At 44.3% G+C, this 22,723-nt stretch overlaps 2 protein-coding genes across 2 annotated transcripts in view; one reads left to right on the top strand and one right to left on the bottom strand.

Annotated features, from left to right (window-relative positions):
- The window catches only part of FBXL13 (F-box and leucine rich repeat protein 13), a 1,209,524-nt gene that overhangs the window by 554,996 nt on the left and 631,805 nt on the right, over positions 1 to 22,723 (top strand). The window contains exon 11 of the mRNA XM_085654020.1: positions 8,050 to 8,150. Coding sequence (XP_085510146.1) covers positions 8,050 to 8,150 — 101 coding nt within the window. The remainder of the gene's footprint in view (positions 1 to 8,049; positions 8,151 to 22,723) is intronic.
- Positions 1 to 22,723, bottom strand: part of LRRC17 (leucine rich repeat containing 17) — a 207,408-nt gene that overhangs the window by 177,801 nt on the left and 6,884 nt on the right. The window lies entirely within an intron of this gene.

Genomic DNA, 22,723 nt, shown 5'->3' with positions numbered 1-22,723 from the left:
TGCTCCTGTGGGAGTGAGGTGACCGATGGGGGGGAGGAGTCAACTCAAGTCAAGTCAAATTAACTTTATTCGGTAATGATAAACAGACCATAAAAGCATGTGAAAGAAACAGTACCTCATACAATAAGATAAACCAATTTAAAAAGCACCCCCTTGCTCCACCCCTGCCCCCCAAGAAAAATCATGTTACGCGAAAGAGTCCTTAGGAGTCAATTTCACATACAGTTCCGCAAAATTCATGCATTTATCATAAAAAGAGAACAATACATGCAATTAAAAACAGTTCTACCCCGGAAGCAGGCAAAAAGGTAAATTAAAAGGAATGGTAACACACTAAAGTGTTATTACTATTGACAAGGCTCACCATGCCATTTTCTTGTTTTAAGAACCAGCCTCAGGAAAGAGTACACAGTAAAAGAAATCTCTTCGGAACCCACAGGTTTTAAGAAATGGAAGGCTTTTATAATGACGCAGGGAGTGCTTAATTAAAAAAGGTTTAAGAATCATAACTCTATAAGCAGCATAAAACATATTAAAAAAGCCTTAACATGCAAAGTGCTTTGAGCTGACACCTCATCATATGGACAGGGCACTAAGTTACGCGACTAGTAGTTAAACTTAGGAAAGGTGACCAGTCTGTGACCCTCGGCAATCAGAATGCTCTATTATTTGAAGTTGCTAGCCACAGGAATCCTGTGGTACTCCTGCGTACCCAACTGTCCACATATCTATACATTTTGAAACTTAATTTCTCAAAAACTATTGCTAGAATTTGCACCGAATCTTACAGAGCATGCTTTCAATGCAAAAAGGTTTCAGCACTATATGCATTTATATTAACATGATATATTAATATTCAGCGACAGCAGCTCAATAACGAAGACATCTAACTCAAGATGTATATTTCATAGAGAAATATTCTTCTTTATTTTTCACAGGTGGAAGTTCTTTACATTTCACATTTCATATCCTCATAGCCAACGCGTTTCGTCTCCCACGAGACTTCTTCAGTGCTTTCATGTACGGTGTACAGAATTTTTCTTTAAAGTTTATAAAGTTCGAATTCGATAATCAACGTTTTGTATAGTTCACCCAGTTTCCAGCAGCGGTTTGATAGCCGGCCACATACGTAATCAGCATTCAATAGCGAAAATGTATTATTGAGCTGCTGTCGCTGAATATTAATATATCATGTTAATATAAATCCATATAGTGCTGAAACCTTTTTGCATTGAATGTTGTTGTAGAACTTGTTCCTACTTTTCAGGGAGTAAAGAGGGGAGTACTCTCTGGTTTCGTGCACTATTTAATAATTAGACACTATATTCATTTGTTGTGTGCGGATTTGATCAGCCTCTACCCTCAAGTTCTGGTTTCTCTTACAAAGCATGCTGTCTGGGTAAATATTTCCGTTTCTTCTAAATTTGGTGTAATTTCGTTCAGGCGTTTTGGCTGTAGCGCTGCTCAAAAATCCCCATGGAAATTACATGGGGAAATTGCGTTTTAGGACAGCCCCACCTTTTTCTCCACCTCTGCGTGACAGATCACTCTAGACCTTTCCAGGAAGGAGCTGAAGTGGAGGAACTTTTTTTGTGGAAAGTTTTGTGAAGATTCATCAAACTGCTCCAAAGTTATTAGCAGTTCAAAAAATCAATTTCTTATGGTAACTAGATCCTTAATATAACTACACAGTGGCAAGCTCCACTCGGATTGTTTCTATATATATATATGTCGCAGAGAAAAAAATATCCCTTGATCTTTAGCTCAAGATGTTGGGAATCGTAGGTTATTCCACCCTTGACTTTGTGTATTCCAGAGCCCTTGCGGTAGTGCTATGGTGCCCCGACCTATTATACATTGTAAGAGGTTTATGCTTCTGTGTTCAAGACCTGTGTAATGCCAAGTAAGACTAACTTCTAGACAGGGCTAGAAGAATAGGGACACAATCTAGCAGAGTTCAGCCCTAGCGTTGATGTATCTAAGTGGTTCTGAAGCACTTCCAAAGAAGAGCAAAAACGAAAATAGAAAATCAAGTGTCAGTATGAGTTTGAAGCCCTACTACTGCCATGCATTATCCAATAATAGTTCTACTTTTAATGGATTAGCAGGGCAAGCCACCTTAATAAAGTACAGATTTGCTCCTTGAAAGTTCTTCAAAATGTGTACTGTCCACAGATTCCCAATATTCAGTACACAGAACCAGTAGTAGGAATGTGTTTTGCTTGTCGAAACCAAGTATCTAAGGTTCATGTGAGCACCTATGCAGATTTTCCGTGTTTCACAACATTCTGTTTTTTCTGAAAAATGATCTAAAAGTTCTGCTTTGATATCACAAAGATATCCTTTATCAATAACATCACCACAGAAATATTTTGCTACTATTGAAATTTGGAATACAGACTTTGAGCACAGAAATAATATACTGGTGAAATAACTACAGGCAATGTTTTCATTACTCCTTGTTCTTTGATAATGCCAATGTTTACATGGCATTATTGAGTTTTGTATTGGTTAATCTCAGGTTCTATGTGAGTGATTGATTCCATTGAGCAGATAACCTGGACAATTCAGTATTCTTTTTAGGTCGCGCGCCTAGCGTTGTAGTGCGTAACACTGCTCGTGCAGCGAGAGTCCTTTTGTCCAGGGTACCGAAACCGAGCCTGGAATCTTACACGCTCGTGCGTGTGTTTTTACTTTTCTGTCCTGCAATTGGCCTTGGCGTGCGTGTTTGTTACTAAGACACCACACAATAGGCCAAAGGCAGGCGCATTGCTCCGCCCATGGCCTAATGGTGTCTATTACGCACATTGCTGACGTGTTTTCAATTATGGTGCCCAGACATGGGCGCGATAATTGAAACCACATGGCTTTTGTGGCGCGCGCACCACTCGCGGGCTTCTATGTTTTACAAAAGCGATCGCTTTCACTTTCGCAATCGCTTTTTTAAAAATCTGTCATGCTTTTTTTTTATCTCTGTCCCAAGTCTCCATTTTATACGTTCAGATGTTCTTAACTACACCCACACTCCTCAGCCCACTGTCTGCGCCGGTTTCTAATGTTTCTTTTACAACCCCTAGTGTTTTATTGTCTGTATCTCTTCAGTGCGCCCGCTTCCTCGCTGCCGCAGCGAGAGACGGGAGCAGCGGACGTGATTGGCTTCCGCCTGCCCTGGCCCCCTCCCGAGCCGCTGTATTTACACCCCGCGCTCGACTGTGGGCTTCTCTCGGGGAGCACTGGAGTTATTTTTAGATTGCGGCGTCTCTCGCAATCACTGCCGCTCAAGTAGCGCCAGAAGCGGGAGGCAGTGGGCCTGTGAGCCGCTCACGCCTGTGATGAGCACTTGAAGGCCTGTCTCACGAAACTCCTGCTGCGACGCAAGCATGGCTCGGATAGCGTTTTCCGAAGGACGGCCTCTCACACGCTGGGAGCCCTACTGAGAGGAGAAGCAGCGGGCTGCTGTGATCTATGAACAAGTACTGACGTACGTGTCCCGTGCACTGGGCCCTTCAGCCTTGTCGACTAGAACTGTGAGGCTATGGCAGCTGCGTGATGTTTGTGTGCACTGAAACATTGAAAACAGTGGGTGTTTTACAGTCTAAAAACAAAGTAACATAACATAGTGGCACGCTTTTTTGCAATTGAAAGCTCAACTTTTGCAGTACACCTATTACAAAGATGGTAGCAAGTAATGTGTTCATGGTAGTCACCTTAATTAATCTCATACATGCGGAGTGAAATGTCAAGTGCTGTAAGGAAGACAAGTGTTTTGGTGCCAAAGGACATTCTGTTAATTAATATTAACCTGGAGCTCATACATTCGCGCTGATGTTTTCTAGTAACACGTCCCAGCCAGAAAAGTGTCTCGCGTTACTTGAAGTTTGAGCTCTTGGCGTTGCATTATTATTAGCAATGCCAATAGCTGAAAGTTTCAGTAAAGCTTCAGATCACCTGCAAGCTTGAGCTCTTGGGGTTCGGGTGTGCCCCAGATCCGTGCGATCCTGACCACCAGTGCCAGCTCACCATACCATCATTGCAAGCTTCTTACAGTGCACACAAATTGATGTTCCACTCACTGCCCTCATCATGTGCATTCTGAAGCTGACCAAATAGTCCTTTGCTTCTTTTCTAAGCTTTCAGCCAGTGAACTATTTGTGATTTTCTTTTTAAGTGAACGTCTCTCCCTGTTTCTCTTTTTTCATGCTCTTCCTGCCCCCTCCCTCCCTCGCTTTCTCTCTCTCTCTGTCTCCCCTCTTCCTCTCTCTCGCTACCTCTCCCCCTCTTCCGCTCTCACTCTCCCCCCCCTCCCAACTTCTCTTTGACCCCCTCCCTCTTTCTCTCTCCCTCTCCCTCTCACTCCCCTCTTCCTCTCCCTCTCTCTTGCCCTCTATCCCTCTTCCTTTCTCTCTCCCCCTCCCTCTCATGCTTCCTCTCTCTCTCTCCCTCTCATTCCCTCTCATTCTTCCTCTCTCTCCCTCACCCTCGCCGCAAGACAAGGCAACAGTCTCAAAAGCATTTGCAGTGCAATAGGTCTCGCTTTACTGAAGTTTGAGCTATTGGTGTTGCATTATTTTAGCAATGCCAATAGCTCAAACTTTAATAATGCGTGACCTATTGCATTGCAAATGCTTCTTTAAGTAAGATTCTCTTCTACTCACCAAGATCACGCTCACTGAAATTGGACGACTCGTTTGTATCTCTTATCATTCAGTGTGACCAAAAAAGAGGAATGAATGTAGATTGAACAGCTTTCTACCAGAACTTACACTCAGATATAGCTGTTGTTTACCAGTTCAATTTTCTGTTGTTTTTAATGTGTGATTATTTTGCATTTCTTTATGTCCATTCTGTCTCTGGGGAATCTGGACATTTGCTGTGCAGTTTTTGCATATATTGGATATCCTTGACATGGTGTTATTTTAGTATCTTACATCGGCTGCTGTAATGATCTGTGGGATAGGTATAACAAAGCTGTTATTTGAAATTGGACAAAGGGCTAGAAATCATGTTTGAATAGATTAAGAGGAACTAAACTGTGTGGACATCATCAGAGCCTCCCTGAATCATTCGTGTTGCGGTGCTAATTGGAAAGGGCACTAATTTAAGTATGACTGTCCGCAAATTACTAGCTATGTGAAGTTGTAGAAGGAGCCACTCTTTACATCATGCTGATGATGTATACCTTGTATTCTATTTTGTACATATATGTTGCATCATACTCTACCAGAGCAACAACCTACTTGTGACAATGGGGCTTGTTGAGTTTGTTTTGGAGCGTTAGAATAACAGGCAAGCCTTAAACTTTTCTGTTTTTGTTAATTGTTTTCTGAATGATAGCAGAGTTTGACAGGGAGTACGATCTAGACAGCTGTGGACAGGTTCCGGAAGAAAAGTCCCTCTGCAGTAGATTTGGGACGTGTTGTTTGAGGCAATGTCACCAAAGGAAAATCTCTGGAATACATCTCAGATAGATCATTGTAGCAGCTATAAAGCAACAGTTGTTTGCAAAGTACCTCTTACCATGACCGATTACAAACAAATGCAATTTATGAAGGTAAGTAGTGTTTGTGAGCATTAGAAAATAATCCAAGAATGCCATGGAACAAACTTGGTGCCACATTCACGAATAATATCTTATGCCCCTGGCCCACATGCCTTATCTGTTGTCAAGCATTGTAACTATCAAACAATGTCCTTATACAACATTGTAATGCACATATTATTTCAGGAGATTTAAAACAGTTCCGAGTAGTTTTGTGCTGATTTGCTAAAGTATTTTATTTATTTAGATTCTTAAAGGTGTGCGCCAAGACCATGGGCACAGGGCTGCAGATAGTTTTGCAGAGAATTGCATAGAAATAACAGTGAACAAGCCAACAGATCAAAATATGATTAAATGCTTAGAAGGAAATTGTTCTCTTTGTAGTGCAGGTTTGGGGAGCCAAGATATAACAATTTGTCGCAGACTAGGAGAGATCTTTCTGGAAGTGCTGTTTAAGGTCCATTTTAAACCAGACAGTAACATGGCCTGTTGGATATGTGTCAGTATATTATTTCAGTTTGTTGGTACAGTTCCAGCATATGACTGCCTCATGGTGGAATTCTCTGAATCATGGAGGGCCTAGGTTGAGGAGAACTTGGCTTCATAGCATTATTTTCCTGCTAGTTTTCAGATAAGTATTAAGGTTTGTTCATGTGATTTGCAATGTAAGTGATGCATGTGGTCTTTGATGTATGGTGATGGTCCCTGTGAAAACGACCTAATGGATTAAAGAGCTGGTGTGATGTGTTGAGTGCTTTATGTATGGAAGACCAACCATGCTGCTGAATAGAGGCCCACTTTGAGGGGTGCTAGGCGAGGTATAGGCACCCAGTCTGTACCATTTTTCACTGTCTGTATGTTAAATGACTAGGTTTTGGACAGCCTATCTAAGATCTTGCGTTGGGAGGAAAGACTTGAAGCTACGGAGATCTACGGAGAAGTCTTAGTTGGAATCTGAAGTTTTTAACCATCTCTTGGACCTGTAGATCAAGGTGCAGTAGTTTAATGAGTTTGAAACCAAGAGAGTTCTCTGAGGTGATAATTTTAGTGTGAGGCAGTCTGTTTTCTAAGCATCCACCACAGGAAGACCATAAGATCCTTTCTGCCACAGTCTGGTCTACTTGGGCTCAGAGTTTGGGTTCCTTCTACTGCGTCCATTCCCAACTTATGCACAAATGGGCATCCCATTACTAATCAAGTTTATCTAACACGTGACCTTAATCCTAGCCTCTTGTTGGTGCCAAAGACGTTCTTGAAAAAGGCATTTAGGTAAGAGCACAAGGACAATTCCAGATCATTTTAGTTATGCCCGATTTTGTATATATCTGTTTTAAACTATACCCATTGTTAACATGTTTTAAATACTATGAATTTCATTTTTGCGTTTCACTTTGTTTGGACTCTTTGGAAGCCCAATGCACACAATTAAACACACCGAGGCAGGTAGCCTTGACTGGAGCCAGCTATTAGTATTCATGCCAGGGGTGCAGAAGGGCCAGTGCAGCTTGGGTTCCATGCACTCAATGCTAAGGCAGTGGCACACCAGTGTGCAGCTTGCACATCACGTTGTGGTGTAAACTGAACATATTTAGTGTTCAGATATCAAGATGTCATAACAATAAATTGTAATGCTGTAATCACATCATGTTATATAATTGACAGGAATGGTCAAAGTCCTGTGATGTTAGTGGGTATATGACATCACACCCGGGGCTGCCTTTGGGCTCAGGGGTTATATTAGAGATCATTGGATTGTCAATATAAGTCTGCCATTACATATATAATTTATTCTGAAAAACTATATCATAAGAAAATTCACACCATTGTCCATTAATAAATGCTACTAATGGTTTTCGCTGGCTTCTCAGGCTTCACTTAGCTAGGTAAATATCAAATTCACCCTCAAAGACGAAACTTTAGAAAATGAAGGACCATGCTACCATACTTACATTACTATATAATTGTTACTACATAACTAGGTCCAAGACCGTGAAATGCTTTGAAATCCAAAACGACCGCGTTTGTAAATGCGTGTTTTTATAGTGTCCCTCATAGCACCGTGTTTATCGGGTAGCTTCATGTTGTTACTCTTGAACCGGCGTGTTCTACTATCAAAATAAAGCACGATGAGAAGCTTGCTCTATCTGTGCATAACATTATGACTTAATAGGAAGGGCACAAACCTATACCCAATGATGTCAGGTGCTTGCTGAAAAAGCATGAAAATAACTTATATTGAATATGAAACCGTGAGAGGGATTGATTTCAACCGTCCAGTTTTGGACACCTGATTTTGTAGGTGTACTGTTCTGTGGTCTTCATTAAAATGACAGGGTTGTACAACAATACAGCGACAGTTTTCTCATATCCAAAGAAAGTGTGAGCAAAGTGTGAGCACTGCAAGCTTTGATAAGCACTGATTGTCGCAATGATATTGAACATAGTTGCTATCACTATGGGCTACCTATGGGACCCTAATGTGACACAATGAATGTTTTTTTGTCACTCAGGATGAATCGATGCGCATCATTTCAGAGGGTTGCCCGGCTCTTCTATATTTGAATCTGTCATACACGGATATAACGAATGGGACTCTAAGAATGCTGTCAAGGTAAATCAATGTCTTGTCTTGGTTGTGTATGCTGCCGTTAATTGAATAAAAGGAGATTACCCCTTTCGGCTATTTCCACTGAGGAATTTTTAGTTCTCATCCCTTCTTGCCCATTCAGCTCTGTGGAGATTTATTGAACTGTTCTATAACTAGGTGCAAAGTGCTACAGGCAGCTTTTAGCGATCTTTTGCGAAAGACCTATTTTGGACAATACCAATACTTACAATGGACTTTGGGTCAGCCCATTACTTACCATTGGTTGGTTTCATATCAGTCATATTTGTTTGCTCCCGGTGATATAGCCTTGTTTGTGTCTGTGCCTCCCCTGGAGCATAGCTTTGCTACTGTCCTATTGATTGGATGAATTGTATCCATTCATGGCTTACATTCACGGAATGCACTTTTTTTTTCTTTGAGCACCACTTGCGAGTGCCTGTGTTTTCTAATGGATACATCTGCCAGTGGATTCCTCACCTTGTGAATATCCCCTGCGCCGGCAACATTCGGAAACTTTAGTAGCTCTCCACGCCGACGAGGACGACGTCACAGAAGCATGGCCACGCTCGCGGCTCCACTGACGTCACTGGATCCATAAGAGGACCTTGTCTGCGTGATGACGTCAGTTTCCTTTTTTCCGCGCCGTCGATGCTAAGGGTTTTCTGGTACTCTCCGTAGCTCTGGCTAGTTAGTTTGTGTTTCTGCTGGTGTTTCTCTTTCTTCTTGCTTCTTGTAAAAGATGTCGACAAAGAAGTCCGGATTCAAGCTGTGCAGGTAGTGCGGTAAGCACATGTCCATCACGGATCCGCACGAGGACTGTGTCTGGTGCCTGTCGTCGGATCACGACATCGAGGGATGCTCTTGCTGTCGAAAGATGAGTACTAAGGCCTTAAAAGAAAGAGAAGCCAAGTTGTTTATTGCAAGGATGAAAAAAGAGAAGAGAGGTCGAAGCCGATCCAGACCGAGGCCGGCGTCGAAGTCGACATCGAGGCATGCTTTTAAGTCCAAGAAGCATAAAAAGAAGAAGAGGCATGGTTCTCGACACCGTTTGGATAAAGAAGCGGCTCCTAGATCGACTTCGCCTACTCGACGTCGTAAGGACTTTGTGTCTCCCTCTCCTGTCTCAGTTCCTGCTTCTCCTGTTTGCCTGACCTCGCCTGCGGCTTCACCGGAGCACTCTCCGGCTCCGGCTCCATCTCCGACGCTGGCACATTCTCCGGCTCATGTTGAAGAAGCTCCGGCTCCTGATGAGTCTTCAACTCCGCAGACTCCACCGTCGGCGCCGATCAGCCCGAGTCCGGTTATGCCTCAGTCTGAGCCATATCCCCCCTTTCCAGGCCCGGGTCAAGATCCATTGCATTATTTGAATGCGATGTATGGAGTCTTCACTAGAGCGATGTACCCCTCTGGAACACCTTCGGGTCCCATGGGTCTAATGGCTTTCAATTTGGGGGTTCCTCAAGCCTATGCTCAGGCTCCATTTATGCCTTTTTTCCCGGCGATGTCGTCTTTGCATTTGCCGGCGCCGAGGACATCGACGCCGCTTCCATCTTCACCGGCTCCAGCTCGACCTCGTTTGACTCCGGCTGCTCCTCCGGATCCGTGTTCAACGCCGGCTCCGGCACCGTAGGAGTCGGTTGCGGCGCCGCCAACGCCGGTCCTGAGGATTAGGTCCAGGCGAGAAGCTCAAAGAGTCCTGGAAGAGCAAAGGTACCAGGTTGAGGAGATGGAAGAGGGTGAACTCATGGAGTCTGCTGATTTCTTTGAAGAGTTGAAAGAGGCTAGTGGCCTGGATTTATCGCCAGAGTGGGAGATTACTCTTCCAGCTGATACTCCCTCTAAAGATGTGGACCCCTACCATACGGTCATTAGAAGGCAGCGGAGCTGTTGGATCTACAGCTGCCAACTGCTGAATTCAAGCCTAACATCCTCACTGAGGTTTTACATTCCCCCTCCACTGTGACAGAGCCCTTACTACCATTTAATGAGGCCATCACTGAACCAGTCATGGAGGTATGGTGAAAGCCCTTTTCAGCTCCTGCGGTCTCTAAAACTGTGGCAAGAAGGTACAGGGCGGCTCCAGGTGATCCAGACTTACTTACTTCTCATCCTTCTCCAGAAAGTCTGGTAGTTCAGGCTGCTTGCTCTAAGATGTCTTCAGGTGCCATTCCTCAGGTCCCTAGTGACAGGGATGCTAAAAAACTCGACCAATCAGCCAAGAAAGTCTTCTCCTTGGCCAGTATGGCCTTAAAGTCGACAAATGCCACCTGTCTCTTGGGCCGTTATATCCATGCTCTCATGGATTCCGCTAAACAACTGGCCCCTAAGTTGTCAAAGGAGGACAGGCAGAACTTTAATCAGGTGCTGTCAGACACTCAGGCGGCTGCATGCCAGGTTATCCAGAGTGGCCTGGATACTGCGGACTCTGTCGCCAGAATTATGGGCTCTTCTGTTGCCACAAGGAGGAGTGCGTGGCTGAAATCATCTGAGTTCTCCCCTGATGTGCAGGCAACGCTACTGGACCTGCCTTTTGACGGTTCTGGGCTTTTTGGTAAAAAGGCTGACGCTGCACTAGAGAGATTTAAGGACAGTAAAGCCACAGCCAAATATCTGGGTCTGCAGACACAACCTAGGGGTTCTTTTAGGAGATACAAAGGCTTTGGAAGGTCGTCCTTTCGGACCTACAGGCAGCCCCAGCAGCAGCAGCAACAACAGCAACAGAACACCCTGTATAAGAGCTACAGAGGCAGAATCAGAGGTCGTGCTCGAGGTCGGCAGCTCTCCTCCTCCTCTTCCTCTTCCTCCATCCCTTCCACCACTGCAAAGCAGCCCTAGATCCACCATTCTGGATCATGTTGGTCCTGTGGGGGGCAGGCTTACCCATTTTCTACAAGATTGGGAATCGGTCACTTCAGACCTCTGGGTTCTAGATCTTGTAGAAAATGGGTACTCCCTTCCCTTTCGGGAATTCCCTCCGAATTACCCTCCTTGTCAAGGTACTTGCTCGGAGGACCACCATCTTCTCCTGCAGGAGGAAGTCTTTACGTTATTAAAAAAAGGTGCGATAGAGGTGGTCAGGGATGCTACTCCCGGTATTTCCTGATTCCGAAAAGGGATGGCAGGCTACGTCCAATTCTGGACCTCAGGATCTTGAACCTTTTTCTGAAGCAAGAGAAGTTCAAAATGCTCACACTTGCGCAGGTTCTTCAAGCGCTGCAACAGGAGGACTGGATGGTGTCGATCGACTTGTAGGATGCGTATTTCCACATCCACATCCTGAAATCGCACAGGAAGTATCTCTGTTTTACAGTAGGGTCGCAACATTATCAGTTTGCGGTCCTTCCGTTTGGTCTTACTACTGCACCTCGAGTCTTCACCAAGGTGATGGCAGTGGTGGCAGCTCATCTCAGAAGGTTGGGGATTCCAGTTTTTCCCTATCTGGACGACTGGCTGATCAAAGCGGGGTCGCCAGATGAGGTGCTTCATCATCTGCAAGTTACAACCCAACAGTTGTACAAATTGGGATTCTCGATAAACGTGCCCAAATCTCACCTGGTGCCCTCTCAGCGCAACCTGTTCATAGGGGCGGTACTGGACACTACTGTGTGTCGAGCATTCCCGCCTCCACAAAGGATTCTCGACATACAGGAAATTGTTCCTTTGTTTCACAATGGAGCGGTCGTTCCAGTCCTGAAGGTCCTTCGTCTGCTCGGTCTGTTTGCTTCCTGCATTCTGTTGGTCAACCATGCACGCTGGCACATGATGGCGCACCAGTGGTGCCTCAGCAGGCAGTGGTATCAGCACAACGGAGATCTCAGGGAGTCTGTAAGGATCTCCAGAGAAGCTGCAGCGGATCTGTCTTGGTGGAGCTTGGAGGGCAATCTTTCTCAAGGAAAGCCCTTCCATCTACCGCCATCGGTGGCCACAGTGATAACGGATGCATCCACTTTAGGGTGGGGTGCGCATCTGGGGGATCTGGAGATCAAGGGTCCTGGTCTCCAGAGGAAAGGTTGCTTCACATCAACCTTTTGGAGTGGCGGGCGATACGTTTGGCACTCAAGGCCTTCCTCCCTTCCCTACGTGGTCAGTCGGTTCAAGTCCTGACAGACAACACTACCGCGATGTGGTATGTCAACAAGCAGGAGGGTGTGGGGTCGCATTGTCTCTGCAGAGAGGCTCTGCGTCTCTGGTCCTGGGCTCAGGACCATCAGATTTGTCTCATGGCAAATCATCTGGCTGGAGTTCTGAACGTGCGTGCAGACAGTCTCAGTCGGCAATTCTCTGCCGACCACGAGTAGAGGCTCCATCCGGAGGTGGTTCGTCACGTCTTTCGGACGTGGGGAACTCCTCGGGTGGACCTGTTTGCCACTCATGAGAACGCTCACTGCCCATCATTCTGCAGTCTCCAGTATCCGATGCAGGGGGCTTTGGGGGACGCGCTTCAGTTGAGATGGGACTCACATCTCCTTTACGCGTTTCCTCCCATACCTTTGATTCCTCGGGTTCTGAGGAAGATTCGCCAAGACCGGGCCCAAGTCATATTGATCGCCCCAGATTGGCCAAAAAGGGTGTGGTATACAGATCTTCTCCACCTCTCCTCGTGCCCTCCACTCCGTCTCCCTCTGAGGGCAGACCTCCTCTTGCAGTGGGAGGGGCAGGTTCTAAACCCCCACCTCCAGAGCTTGCACCTTCATGCCTGGATATTGAACAGGGCAACCTGAATTCTTTTTCTCTCCCGCCTGATGTGGTAGATGTAATATTGTCTGCCAGACATCATTCCACTAAATCTATCTATTCTTATAGGTGGTCTAAATTTGTTCTTTGGTGCGGAGAGAAGTCTATTGACCCTTTGAGGGCTTGTTTATCCAACATTCTTCAGTTTTTGTTCTTTCTCTTGCTCAGCAAGGCTTTGCTGTAGCTACTGTAAAGAGATATTTATCGGCTTTGTCTGCTTTCCTTTGCTTGCCGGATCAGCCGTCTTTGTTTAAGTCACCTATTATATTGCGATTTCTTAAGGGTCTTACTAATAAGTTTCCGCCTACTCCTTTTATTGTGCCTCAATAGGACTTAAATCTTGTCTTTACTTACCTGATGGGTTCTCCTTTCGAGCCCTTACACAAGTGTCCCTTAAGGCTGTTGTCTTTTAAAACGGTCTTTCTCATTGCCATTACCTCGGCAAGGAGGGTAAGTGAGCTTCAAGCTCTAAGTTCAAAACCCCCGTTCTTGACCATTCATGCTGTAAGAATGGTACTCAGGACCAGGGCTGCTTTTGTGCCTAAGGTGGTAACTCCTTTCCATCTGGGGCAGTCCATTACCCTTCCTACCTTCTATCCTCCCCCTCGCCCTTACAAGGAGGAGGAGCGGCTTTACCGCTTGGACCCTAAGAGGGCGGTGAGCTTTTACCTCGATAGGACTAAGGAATTTCGAGTGGATGACCAGCTCTTTGTGGGCTTTGTTGGCTGCAGGAAAGGCAGAGCGGTGCACAAGCTCACCCTTTCCAGATTGATTATCTTGTGCATCAAGATTTGTTACTCTTTGGCCAGTAAGGAACCTCCAGAGGGTATAAGGGCTCATTCTACCAGGGCAAAGTCTTCTACATCTGCCTTATCTAGAGGTGTTCCTGTGGATGACATTTGTAGAGCGGCAACTTGGGCCTCCCTCCACACTTTCGTGAAGCATTACTGCTTGGATTCCGAGGTGAGGAGGGACGGACACTTTGCTCGTTCCGTCCTTCAGGATTTTCTGGTATAGAAGGGTGGACACCCTCCTCCGGGAGTGGGACTGCTGTGGGAATCTTTTCACAAGGTGAGGAATCCACTGGCAGATGTATCCATCAGAAGAACAAGTTACTTACCTTCGGTAATGCTTTTTCTGGTGGATACGGTATCTGCCTGTGGATTCCTCACTGACCCACCCGCCTCCCCGTTGCCCACCCTTGTATACCTAAAATAGTGATGATGTTTCAAAATTCATTTATTTCTGTCAAAGGAAGAGTGCTATTTATTTTGCCTTCCTGTATTATCTTCACACTGTGTGTGTTGTTTTGTGTATTATGTACTGTGTATACTGTATATATATTGCTGTCAGTCCGTCCGTGTGCCTCGAAGGCACAGAAAAAAGGGTGGAACTGACGTCATCTCGCAGACGAGGTCCTCTTATGGATCCAGTGACGTCAGTGGAGCCGCGAGTGGAGCTGTGCTTCTGTGACGTCGCCCTCGTCGGCGTGGAGAGCTACAAAAGTTTCCGAATGTTGCTGGCACAGAGGATATTCACAAGGGGCCATATGTAGATAATTTCTATTTACCGATTCATAAATACCGAATTTTACCGATTCGGTACTTATGAATCGGTAAATAGAATGTAGGTAAACATTCGGTAATTATTACCGAATCGGTAATATTCGGTATTACTGATTCGGTATTTACCGAATCGGTAAGTATGCATCCCTTCCAATTCATTCCTACGGGCCTGGAGGCCCATAGGAATGAATGGGAAGCCATTCACTATTACCGATTCGGTAAATACCGAATCGGTAATAGGGGGAGCATATTCATGGGTGGCAGGGTGTCACATTGACACCCTGTTACACCCCTGAATCGTGCACATGTGGCGCAGATACATGCCCTAAGGGCATGTATGTCTGCCACATGGCACTTTTCAAAAAGCACAAAATTGCTTTTTATAGCGAATCCAGAAACCAGAAATGCACTCACTTGAGTGCCCCCTAAATAGGATTTCAGGATTCGGAAATTTACCGAATCGGTATTTTACCGAATCGGTATTTTACCGATTTCTTAAAATTCCGATTCGGTAAATTACCGAATCCTGAAATCCAGCCACCTACATCTCAATTGCCTAAATACCGGTCGGTAACGGGATATTTACCGATTTTCGTCCGTTACCGACCGGTATTTAGGTACCTACATATGGCCCAAGGTGAGGAATCCACTGGCAGATACTGTGTCCACCAGAAAAAGCGTTACTGAAGGTAAGTAACTTGTTCTTCTTGCTATCTGCCTCGTGTGCTGATTCCATACTCAAAACCCTACCCCATGCTCTCCTTGTTGCTCTCTCTGTGCCCTAACTTGTCTGTTGCTCTCCTATCCCTTTGTGTCCTGCTTAGTTTTCTTTTTTGTTTATTTGCATCTCCATTGCTTCCCCCTCACTGCTCTCCCCGCTCATCAGTGCTCATATCTTGACCCTCCATGAACCTGCTCTGACTGTTCCACCATTGCTCTCCCTTCTTTCCTCAATAGTCTTGATTTTTTTTTAAGGGCTCAGCAGCTGCAATTTGCTGCTGAGCTTCTCCTTTAAAAAAAATTGTTTTGGTGCACTTTTTGTATTAATTTACAGCGTCAAACTAAGTGAATGCTGCCTTGGAATAATAATTATAAGAAAATACAAAATAGCTGCTGCAAGATGATGCATTTGCATGCAGTTGTGGCTACTATCCTTGTTAGGTAACATAAAGGTTTAAGTGAAGTAAAGTAAAGTAAAGTAAACGTTTAAGTGACTTAAACCTTAGCTCAACTGCTGGTAGCTATCACACAGAGGAGACAGGCTTAACTTAAGAAAATGTGTGAAATATATAGAAGAACCAAAATTGTTTAAAAAGTTGAAAACACAACACAATAAAAATCCCACTCCAATTTTTACAAATAAAGAATATTCAAATTAACAAAATGATACCAAAACAACAATCCAATTGGGGTAATCGGAGCTATAAGTTGTTAAAGGTTTAGATAAAAAATAGTGCCAAAAAAGTCAAAAGCGCCAACCTCAGGCAACTGGTTGTGTTAGACCAAGACAAGAGTAAGGTTTAAGGCCGACTGATTTAGCGTGGGTCAGATACAAGGACTAGGTTTGTCCCGGTGAAAAAGTTATTTCCCGATGTCGACTGACTTCACTGGAAGCAGGCAGCAAAAACTGGTGTCGAGAGGAGGGTCTTGGCACCGATGGAGTCCTGTGCCGAAAAGGAGCCTCAGTGAAACCATTGATTTAGGTGGTGAAAGCTCAGGCGGAAAAAGTTTGACTTTTCACACCCTTAAGGTTTTCGGCATAGATCGAGTCCTCTTTAAGGGAGCTAAGGGATGGAGTTGAAGTGGCCTCAGTGTTGACAAATTCTCATGTTGAGCATCGGGAACAACAGCAAAGTCAGACCCACTAGCAATGCACCCTTGGCAGATCAAATGGCTCTTTGGTACTGGTCCTTCAACAGTTCTCTGGGCAAAAAGTTTGTAGAAAGTCCCCAGTTTTTTAGGTTGTCAGGATCAGAACGCTATGACACTAGCCAAACGTTCCAGGACCTCAGGAACAGTACTTGGGGGGTAAGGGTTCACTCCTACAGAAAGGAATAGCAGGATCCAGGGTGTGTCCAGTTGAAAATGGTCTGCTGGGCTCTTGCAAGAAAGTGGACTTGCAGCTTTTGTGTCTATGAAGGCTAACAGATTTGCCAACTGACCTTCAGTGTCCACAACTTAGTCCCGGGTACAAATGTGCTCTCCAAGCCACTGTAGTGAAGCTAGCCAGGCTGATAAGGGGTAAAACCCTGAAACCGGTCCCAGCGTGCTTGTTTCCAGTCCAGGGAGGACCTTGCATGGCAGTGTGGGCTTGACTAGGGTGAATGTTTGACATAGTTCTGCATTCTGTTCATCAGTTGTTCTTTTTGCATGTGTCATCCCGAGTGGGACGGGTATGCCCAGACATGGGTCCTCTGCTCTCCATGCCACTGGAGTCAAGCTAGCCTGGCTGATGAGGGGTGAAACCCCGAACTGGTCCCCGGATGCTTGTTTCTGGTCCAGGGAGGACCTGGCCTGGCAGTTCAGGCTGGGCTGTTCCCGTGGGGAGCAGGATCAAGATTGATTTTCAAATGGCTGGGTTTAAACTGGAATGGCATGGGAGCAAACAAACAATGGATTTAGGCCCAGATCTCTGTACTGGGGCGAATGTTTGACATTGTTCAGCATTCTGTCCATCAATTGTTCTATTTGCATTTAGTACAAATGGGAGCAGGACCTGTGAGTGATCTCGTCACAGGTCCTTACAGGTCTCATTAGCAGCTTCTTATGTCTTCCACAGGTCCATTAGCGTTTTGAAGAAGGTGCCCAGGGGTGCCACGTTTAGGCCAGGCACTAGCCTGTGGATGGGGTTGACTTCTAGCCTCTCCCTAACCAAAAGAGTCTAAGTTCCCAAGTACAACCCTACACACTTTTACAGCAGTTCCTGTTTGCCTGGCAGAAAACAATCGCATGCTGCACTTCGCTACCCAAACCCAACATGGTAGAACCTTTCTTACTTTGTGATGAGCTCCCTGTTCCCATCCAGGGTTTTAGCTAAGGAAATGGACAAACACTCCATCAGGTCACTCTAAACCAGTTCTGGGGTAGCTCTGCCTCCCATTGTGTTTGGAGCCACCCTGACAAGCAAGACAAAAGGGCAAAAGGCCCAGGTGTGAGCTACATCTGCCTGTGACAGGGTAGGTATCCATTTGTGCTCAGCAAGGGGCTGTGCACAGCCCAGGGCCATCCTGTACAAAGAAGGACACACCGTCTCCATAAGCCCTTTGTACAGTGTCTGAGAGCAATCCACATCTCATTCTAGGGGAGCCATCACGGGTATGGTGACAACTGGACACTAGCAGGAATTCCTTATGGCTTTGGACCGAAAGATAATTTCTGAAGATGTCTGTTCCTTATTGATAATATAAAATCTGATGTTATTTTTAAATTGGATATTAAATTACTGTTAAAAGGAGTCCTTGCACATTTGTTTTATTAGCTATTCCCAAACTGAATTCAGAACGTATTCATTGAATAGTGTAAACCAGTGTTAACCTATGGGAGAGCCAGCCTTGCCACAGTGAAAAAACACAACTTTGGAGGTTTTTCATCGCTAGGGCTTTCAAAACATTAAACACATATTCCTTACTATGATATTTTATGCACTCTGCCCCATGCTCATTTAAGTCATGTCTTAAAGGTGACTTCTAAGTATTAAAAAGGAATGTTTACGCCTTTCAAAAAGTTTAGTTTGACAGGTCAAAATGGAAGTTTTTAAAACTGCACCACAGTGCTGCAGTGGCAGGCCTAGGGGCGATTTACCTTGTCACTTTGATGATGACACAATAAGTACTGCAGTCCACTTCATGACATTTAACATACGAACCCTGGGTATATGGGATACCATTATCTGTACCATATACGTATAGGTTAGGCATGTATCTAATTTCAACCTGTTTTAGGGGTCAGAGCACATCATCTGGGGCCTGTGTAGCAGAGTCCCAGGCAGAGTCAAAAAAACAGCATCAACATCAGACAAAAACAAGCATTAGCAAAGCCAATAGGTCTTGCCTACGCAAGATCTTTTGGCTTTGTCAATTTTTCTCAGCCATGTTGTAGGGCAGCGTGGCTGCTGTGCAACATGGCTAAAAGTAAGAAATGAAAAGCGCTATGACACAGTCAACACTGACTGTGTCATAGCGCCTGTATTTTCTTTGCATAGTGCTTTTATTTTCATGGCAAAAAAACCAAACATGGACAAAGCCAAAACATCTCACGTTGCCAAGACCTTTTGGATTTGCCAATGCTTGTGTCCCTTTCTCTCTACACCAGATTTTTCTCATCCTTACTTTTTTCCATCTCTTTCTCTCTCATGCTCATTGTTTTTGTATGTGTTCTTCTCTCTGTTTTCCCCTATTTAATGTTGTTCTTTGTGTTACCTACCCTGTGAATGCCAGTGAATGCTCACAATCCTCTCTCATGGTATTTCCTAGCAATTTCATATATTTACATTTTGTCTTCAAACCTGCAGACATAAAAGGCCCAAAACAATGAATTAATGTTTATGTGGCCCAATTCACTGGCTGATCAGGTCTAGTGACAGCCCCTGCTTAGTTGCTAAAGTGGGAGTGTTCCCTATGCCACTTCTCATCTATAACTACTTCAAGCTATATATATCTTGTGAAAAACATGATGAGATGCACCCCATTCCAACTCATGCCCATTTCATTTGGCGTCACGTTGTCATGCAACGTGACATTGGGCTACTTTGCGTCACTGAGTAGGTATGGGTTAGTGCAAAATCCTACTAGTGCAGTGTTCCCAGCTCTTTTCCCCCTGGTTACGTACATTAGCAGGGTCACAAGTTACTCAGTTCAAAGTTGTTTAGTGCTGGGCACTCCGCATATGTTGACACAATAAACTTCACTGTGAAAGTTGATCGATGCTACTGTTTCTGCCACTTTATGTTGTATCAGTACCCACACCAAAAAGTAGAATATCTGGGCCTCGGTCTCCTATTAGTTTTGGTAAAGTATGGAAAAACAAGCATTTGCAATGCCATTGGTCTCGCCTTTGTAACCTTATATGTATTTAGCTGTGCGGCACATTCGCCTGGGTGCTGAAACTTCTATTATTCTTTAACATGGAGGGAAAGTAAGCACCAAACTGCGCGACACACCAGGTATGGGAACACATGAAGAGAAATATTGCCTTTCAGTGGGAAATGGTATAGGCCAAAGCTCTGTTTTTAATATAAAATCAGGGCCTTCGGTGGTCATATAACTGAAAATACAAGATTTGAAAAAAATATTATTGTCTACGGATGCTCGTAGAAGACAATTTCTATGGACTGGAATCTAGAGAATGCTAAAGTGATTCTGGTATTTTACAGACTTCTGATGGTCGTTTTCTATCAAGAAAGTTAAATAGAGGCAGTTGCCAGAAAAATATAAAAAGAAAGTCCCTCAGCAGAAAGCAATTCTGGTATTTTACTGACCTCTGCTGGTCGTTTTCCATCAAGACAGTTAAATAGAGGCAGTTGAACAGAAAAAAAGTTTCTAAGCGGAAGCAGACAAGTCTTAGGGCTGATCTCCAGAGCCAACAAAGTACATACACATATAAGTATATAATAAGTATATACTAAAGTATATGCAAGAGGTCGCGAATGCTCGAACCTAAAAAATAATCCTTCCCTCCAGCCACCCCAGCCTCCTTTTAACACTTCTGGGGCAAAAGAAAAAACCCTGTAACATTTACCTCCTGCTTCAAGCATGAGGGTAAAAGTGTGCAGATTTGGGACAGGTTGTTCCCTCAGAAGGTGGGGAAACATGGGGAATTGGACCCAGTATTATCGGGTCTACCTCCTATTCCCCATTTCAGGGGAAATAACTTATATCCCCATTATCTGACAGAGGTTACTGTCTAGTATCTTTAATTCTGGTGTCGGTGTCTCTACACTGTGATAAGCGGGAACCTGAAATGGGACTCTTAACCTTATCTCCAAAAGGCATATATAATTTGACTGAATTGATATGAATTGCCATAAAATCAGTAGAAATTGCTCAAGCTGGAAATAATAATTTTGGCAATTTTCCAATGAATTCCGATATAAGTAAATGAAACAAAATAAACTCTGAAACATACGTTAGTTAGTCTGTTGCTATCCAATGTTTGGAGTTACGTGTACAACACTGGAGAGAACTCTTTGATATATATTAGTGAAGAGAAAAAAGACAAATGTCAGTGACCAGGATAAATGTGTAAACCAAACTGTTGACGGACAATATCAAAGAGTTTCTTGTCACATACCTTCAAGGAAAGCATGAAGTTTTGTGTTGCAGTCTACTTCCAAGCACTCGATTGGCGGTTTAACTCCCGATGGTGAAACATACATACACTCCATAGATAGTTTTCTTTCTTAATTATGGTAGGGCTCATTAATTTTAAAAAAACATGAATTGAATGAAGGAGATATCATTTCTAAATGTCAGCAATTAAAAGACAAGTTACTTATCTCTTCCTGCCTAAAAAAACAAAGCTCTTACATGATGTGCTATTTAAGGATTGTGTTGCAGCCTCGTAAATTGAGCATAGGAGGGGCACCAGTGAGCTCCATGCGGAGACAAATCTGCATCTTTGATGTCGGCAGACAGCACGAGCTCTCAGGAAGACACAGCTTGGCATTTGACCTCTGTCTTTGAATGCACAGCAAATGTGATGAGATAAGAAGGCCTGTTTGCAGAAAGGGAGTGCTCTGAAGGATACTGGTAAATAAGATTTTTACATGGGAGGGATGAATTGAACCTGAAGAGCCTAAGCCAGGAAATGAAGAGCCAAGAAACATAAGTTACAAACCCCACACACAGCCAATGGCAAGCAATGGGCAGAATGCATTCCCAGGTCAACTTTATGAAACTCCCCAAAATGTATTTCGCATGCCACACAGTTGTGTTACGTATTATTGCATTCCTTCCTTTCTTCTTTTTTTTTTTTGCCAGACGATGCGATATAGCATAATCAAAAGGCATTTTAACTCTCTTTTTGCTGATGCTAAAAAGCATCATCAATCTCAGTTTGTTTCAATAGTCAATGCAGGTTAATGTTTTCACTGCAAACTTCCCTCATACCTATTTACTCAAAATAGATAAGCACTTTCTTTGTACATTGTGAAGACGAGAGTTCCTGATTTGGCTACCACATTTTTCCAAAATGTGTGATGATGGGCAAATCACTACTACTCCCTTTTCCTGGTTCCCATTATCTACCTGAAATTGAGGAGGCTTAGAATAAGGTTAACTCCCAGTTCTAGGTGAAATACAAATATATCTATACTGACAAACCCGGTTTGGTGGTTCAGTAAACCAGTGCATCTGTGGCAGGGATCTCTGTTTGAAAAATAACCACAGATTTGCATCCTAGCATGACCAGTGAGCCTTTCATCCTCCAACGTTAATACAATGAGTTCCACTGATTTCAGGACCCGTAACCATCTCTTATTTATCAATAGCACTAAGAAACCACTTAGGGTAACGAGAGCTTTACAAGTACATGTTGCATTACAGTGATAATACAATTAGAACACTGTTTAGTATTGTACAGGCTTATGACAATGTAATGTAAAAAATGATACTGAGCATAGGATAAATCCAGTCTTTTCCTAAGTATAACCCAGATTTGAGGATCTTATCCGCAACGTGTTTTTTACATGCATAACGTAGGAAAACATTCACCTAGTGTGACTGGGTGATTTAAAGTTGGGGAAGGAAAAGTATTGAAAACTTGCAATAGTATCAGAATGGGCATGTGTGCACAGGTCATTCCGGCTAATCAGGTGGGACCCTCCTTTGGATCAGACCCTGGTCCCCTTCAATGCGTAGACGTACTGGCAGACATGGAAGGCCCCTTTGTGTTTGTAGATGTGATCTTAGATGGCACGGCGGTCTTGCTCGATAGCATCTACTTTCCGAGTATAGGCCAGTCGCAGTTCCTGTTGGAGATGTCTGTGCAGCTGGACCTACCCCCAATGGACAATCGTCAGATTCTTCAACTGCTTACTATATACTTGATAGGCGTACTTGATAGGCCACATCCCTTGTCCCTCGATGACCTACATTTCGTGCAGCAGAACACCTCACACAATGGCTGCCACACTGGTCACTGGTAGTCAGCTGGAGGGCTCTTCACCCCAGCTCTCACGAATACCTCTTTTATTCCACCCTAGCTCTCATGAATACCTCTTTTATTCCCCCCTCCCCCACGACCTCCGTATCGGGGTGGGCAGCTTCATGTGCCTCCCTG

This window comes from Triturus cristatus, chromosome 4_1, assembly GCF_964204655.1.
Source record: "Triturus cristatus chromosome 4_1, aTriCri1.1, whole genome shotgun sequence".
NCBI classification, from domain to species: Eukaryota; Metazoa; Chordata; class Amphibia; order Caudata; family Salamandridae; genus Triturus; species Triturus cristatus.
The sequence above is the reverse complement of the archived record's forward strand: the minus strand, read 5'-3'. Positions and strand labels throughout refer to the sequence as shown.